The 2,691-nt window shown below is 48.4% G+C and overlaps 1 protein-coding gene across 2 annotated transcripts in view; it reads right to left on the bottom strand.

Annotated features, from left to right (window-relative positions):
* Nucleotides 1-1,443: 1,443 nt before the first annotated feature.
* The window catches only part of LOC106819303 (arginyl-tRNA--protein transferase 1-like), an 8,561-nt gene continuing 7,313 nt past the window's right edge, over nucleotides 1,444-2,691 (bottom strand). For both annotated transcript variants that reach the window (XM_014823949.1, XM_014823948.1), the window contains one exon: nucleotides 1,444-1,805. In XM_014823949.1, the coding sequence (XP_014679435.1) occupies nucleotides 1,570-1,805 (236 nt within the window). In that variant the 3' untranslated portion in view covers nucleotides 1,444-1,569. The remainder of the gene's footprint in view (nucleotides 1,806-2,691) is intronic.

Genomic DNA, 2,691 nt, shown 5'->3' with positions numbered 1-2,691 from the left:
TACATTCTGGCGAATTCACAACAAACATCTCTGCAACAAAAGATACACGACAGTCTCCACTTCACGCGCGATAGCTGCCAGATGATGACGTCACAACATCCAAAATGTCCGCTAGATGGAGCCACCATGGGCCAAACTCTCCCTCCTAACGACTATAGCACTCATTAAAAAGGGCTCATAATTTATTTTAACTCTTTGACACCGGTATTAATTACGGCCACACGTAAGTAGTAATTAAACGTAATTAGTATTAAGTAAACGTAATTAGCTCGGTTCTAGCATTGGCTTCGTTAATGAGACACCGATTATGCGCGCACCTGCCGCTAGCGGCGCTGATCGTCAACGCGGTTACTCAGCAACACGCAATTAGTCAGGTCCCTTAGTGCAAGATATGGCCGATAGTACAGGAGTGACAAAAGTCTCAAACCTGGCACAGTTGTAGCTTATGGCAGTACTATAATTATTAGAGGAAGTGCCCAATGTAGATATTCCTTAGAAGTGAATTACAGATGATGAAATGTTCGAACCACCCGACCGTCCGCAACCCCTACCGCGCCCGCCTGTATACCATGCCAATACATGTACCAGCTGTACAATGCGCCAGTACACCAGAGCATATAAATCACTGATTTATATACTCTGAGTACACACAGTACAGGCAGGCGCGGTAGGGGGTTCGGAGTCAGATGGTTCGAACATTTAATCATCTGTAATTCACTTCCGCGCGCATATATTTGCTAATACATTGACTAATCGTGCGTCAATAAACTCAATATTCACAGAGAGTATAGCCAAGACATGTGTCTATAGGTATCTAGAATTTTAGAAATGTAACTCAAATCCATAGGTATTCCATTGTATATCGTATCATATTACACGTATAACCATCCGTGCGGACACACGCTGCATCACCAATGACGTATTACGCCGTCTATTATATATATATATATATATATATGACTATATATATATATCGCATCACTAAAGACGTATTACGCCGTCTTATTATAAGTATTATATTATATATAATATATATGATTCGCCATCACTAAAGACTGATTACCGCCGTCTATTATATATATATTATATATATATATATATATATATATATATATCGCATCACTAAAGACGTATTACGCCGTCTATTATATATATATTATATATATATTTTATATATAATATCGCCATCACTAATAAGACGTTTACGCCGTCCTATATATCGCGTCAACGATTACGTATCACACAAGCCACTACTGCGAACTAATGATATATATATATATATATCCATATATATACATATACACACATATATATATACATATACATACATATATATATATATATACATACATATATATTTATACATATATATATATATATATACATATACATACATATATATATACATATATATATAGATTATATATATGTGTGTGTGTGAGTATATAATTTATATGCACGAGTATATATATATATGAGATCGCCATCGCTGCTGCCGTTAATGACAAAAAACAAATGCGGGTCGAAATCACAGCTTCTGCACGCGGCTCCCAGGTGGCGCCGTCCGGCTCAGTCGTCCGAGCTGTCGTCATCCTCCTCGTCGTGGCTCCCCCTGGTGGCGGCGGCGTCGGACCGGTACAGCAGCATGCTGGCGGCGCACGGCCGACCGACCAATCGCGCGTACTCGCTCACCTCCGAGGCATCGGTGGCGCCCCCGCTGTAGACGGCGTAGGTGGCGTAGCGCATGGCCGTTCGCTTGTAGAGAACGCCGACCGACGCCAGCGCCACCTGGCCGTGAGCGTCCTCTGCGGGGAAACGGCAGCGCGGAGATCAGACGCAATGTGTTTTACGTTGTGGAGTATCGCGAGACGAGGGGTCGCCCCGACTGAGTGCAGGGGTCTCCCCGACTGAGTGCAGGGGTCGCCCCGACTGAGTGCAGGGGTCGCCCCGACTGCGCGCAGGGGTCGCCCTGACTGAGTGCAAGGGTCTCCCCGACTGAGTGCAGGGGTCGCCCCGACTGAGTGCAAGGGTCTCCCCGACTGCGCACAGCGGTCGCCCTGACTGAGTGCAAGGGTCGCCCCGACTGAGTGCAAAAGTCGCCCCGACTGAGTGCAGGGGTCTCCCCGACTGAGTGCAGGGGTCGCCCGGACTGAGTGCAGCGGTCACCCTGACTGAGTGCAGGGGTCGCCCCGACTGAGTGCAGGGGTCGCCCCGACTGAGTGCAAGGGTCACCCTGACTGAGTGCAGGGGTCGCCCCGACTGAGTGCATGGGTCGTCTTACTACTAGGTACAGGGTTGGTGGGGCTGTGTGGGGCTAGATGGGTGTAAGGGGTTAGTACTATATACAAGCTGGGTGTTAACGGTCACTCGGTCACTAGGTACAGAGGCAGGGTGAGGGGTCACTGCTAGGTACAGGCTGGGTGTGAGGCAGGGTGAGGGGTCACTGCTAGGTACAGGCTGGGTGTGAGGCGGTCACTCACCGCAGTCACTATCGTCCAGCCGGCTGTACTTGTTCGCGTCTAGCTTCGGTACGCTGGCTGCGAGCGGGTTCCACGTGTACGCCTGTGGGCACAGCAGCTGCGCCGGTCGCACGTTGCCCTGCCGACCAGAAACACCGCATTAATGCTCGTGACTGCCAACAGATGGCGTCGGTAGCGCGCTAAGTCACTACTACGTCGAATCATCTACGGC

This window comes from Priapulus caudatus, unplaced genomic scaffold (genome assembly GCF_000485595.1).
Source record: "Priapulus caudatus unplaced genomic scaffold, Priapulus_caudatus-5.0.1 Scaffold3133, whole genome shotgun sequence".
Classification (NCBI taxonomy): domain Eukaryota; kingdom Metazoa; phylum Priapulida; class Priapulimorpha; order Priapulimorphida; family Priapulidae; genus Priapulus; species Priapulus caudatus.
Note: the sequence above shows the minus strand (reverse complement) of the source record. Positions and strands in the feature narration are given on the sequence as shown.